This window comes from Rutidosis leptorrhynchoides, chromosome 2, assembly GCF_046630445.1.
Source record: "Rutidosis leptorrhynchoides isolate AG116_Rl617_1_P2 chromosome 2, CSIRO_AGI_Rlap_v1, whole genome shotgun sequence".
In the NCBI taxonomy this organism is placed as follows: domain Eukaryota; kingdom Viridiplantae; phylum Streptophyta; class Magnoliopsida; order Asterales; family Asteraceae; genus Rutidosis; species Rutidosis leptorrhynchoides.
Window position 1 is genome coordinate 652943860 of NC_092334.1, and position 1782 is coordinate 652945641.

The 1782-nt window shown below is 34.6% G+C and overlaps 1 protein-coding gene across 1 annotated transcript; it reads right to left on the bottom strand.

Annotated features, from left to right (window-relative positions):
- Positions 1–783: 783 nt before the first annotated feature.
- On the bottom strand, positions 784–1506 carry LOC139890162 (secreted RxLR effector protein 161-like). Its single transcript, XM_071873058.1, has 2 exons — positions 990–1506; positions 784–881 (listed from the first exon to the last, which is right to left on the bottom strand). Exons 1-2 carry the CDS (start codon positions 1504–1506, stop codon positions 784–786), a joined length of 615 nt encoding a protein of 204 aa, XP_071729159.1.
- Between the last annotated feature and the right edge of the window lie 276 nt (positions 1507–1782).

Below are 1782 nucleotides of genomic sequence, written 5' to 3' on the forward strand. Positions count from 1 at the left end.
AATTCGGTATGATGAACACCACACTCTTCATGAAGTGTTCTAGTTTTCATGTGTTGCCTATTGTTTGTAATACATAAATTTTGCGTGTTGGTCATTTCCTAGTAAAGCAACATTTTTAGAAAAATATTCAAGTTTATTATATATTTTTGAAAACTATATGCTAAACATGTGTAGATTAGTCCTTGTCTAGACACATTTTTGAAAATAAGATTTTGAAGGTAAGTTGTGCCATTACTTTTGAAAATTTAAACAAGTTTCATTATTTTGCTTTATGTTTGCCAAGTATAGATACTAGTCATGAGATTGATAATTATCATAATGACTTGTTCAAACATATGTGTGTGCATGAGTAGGTTTAGAAACTTAAAACATATATGAGGTTTATACAAGAAACCAATTTTATGGCACATTTGATAAGTAATTTCCCATAACAATTTTTACTCACATAATTGGAAGAATTCATGCTAGAAAACAAGTGTTCCTATTTGTTTGGAAAAACTCTTACATAATTAAACAAAATTAAAAGGAAAATTTGGAAGCTTACATTGAAGAAAATTAAGAGAGTTTTGGACCACTTTGAAGAGTACTTTGAAAATAGGACAAAAGAAAATCTAGAGATCCAGTGGTTGGGGTTTAAAGAAGAGATGTGGTTGGTAGAAAAGTTTTTTTGGGTATTAAAGAGGGTACATAAAAGACAAAAGAATTCGTCAGACACCAGGCGGTCGCATACACGGTCGACCGCCGTTCGATCATTCCCAACTGCAGAAAATTTTATGGAATATGTTACATCATTCCCAACCCATTCCTAAGCAAATTAAAGGTCTCCTTTTTAAGGGGCTTAGTGAATATGTCAGCTATGTTTTCAACATATTCTACTTTATCTATCACAATATTACCATTTTGGACGTGGTCACGAAGGAAGTAGTGCCTAATGTCTATGTGTTTAGTCCTAGAGTGTAATATTTGATTTTTAGATAGGTCTATAGCACCTTTGTTATCACAGCATATGGGTATTTTGGATGAGATGATACCGTAATCAAGGAAGGTTTGCTTTATCCATAACACTTGTGCGCATGCTCTTCCCACGGCTACAAATTCGGCTTCGGTGGTAGATAATGCAATGGACGTTTGCTTCTTCGAGAACCATGATGTTAAACAAAGACCCACGAACGCGCATACTCCACTTGTGCTCTTTCTATCAATCATTGACCCTCCATGGTCGGAATTCACAAAGCACATAATATCAACCCCGGTGAACTTTGGATACCATAACCCAAGATGCATTGTCCCCTTTAAGTATCTAAGGATCCTTTTAACCGCCTCAACGTGTGATTTCTTTGGATTTTCTTGAAATCTTGCGCGCAAACAGACACCAAACATGATATCAGGCCGACTTGTCGTTAAGTATAGAAGGGATCCAATCATTTCTCTATATTTAGTACTATCGAACGGTTCTCCTTCTCTTTCTAAAGTAAGTTTCACATTAGTTGCCATATGTGTCGCCATTGGTTTAGAATTCTCCACTCCAAACTTTTTGATCATTTCATGAATGTACTTTTGTTGATTGATGAACATTCCATCTTCTAGTAGTTTGATTTGAAGTCCGAGAAAGAACTTGAGTTCACCCATCATGCTCATTTCAAACTCATCATGCATTAACTTAGAAAACTCATTGCTAAGAGATTCGTTAGTAGAACCTAATACAATATCATCAACATATATTTGAACTATAACTGAGTCTTTTTCATGCTTTTTAATAAAGAGTGTATTATCAATTTTGCC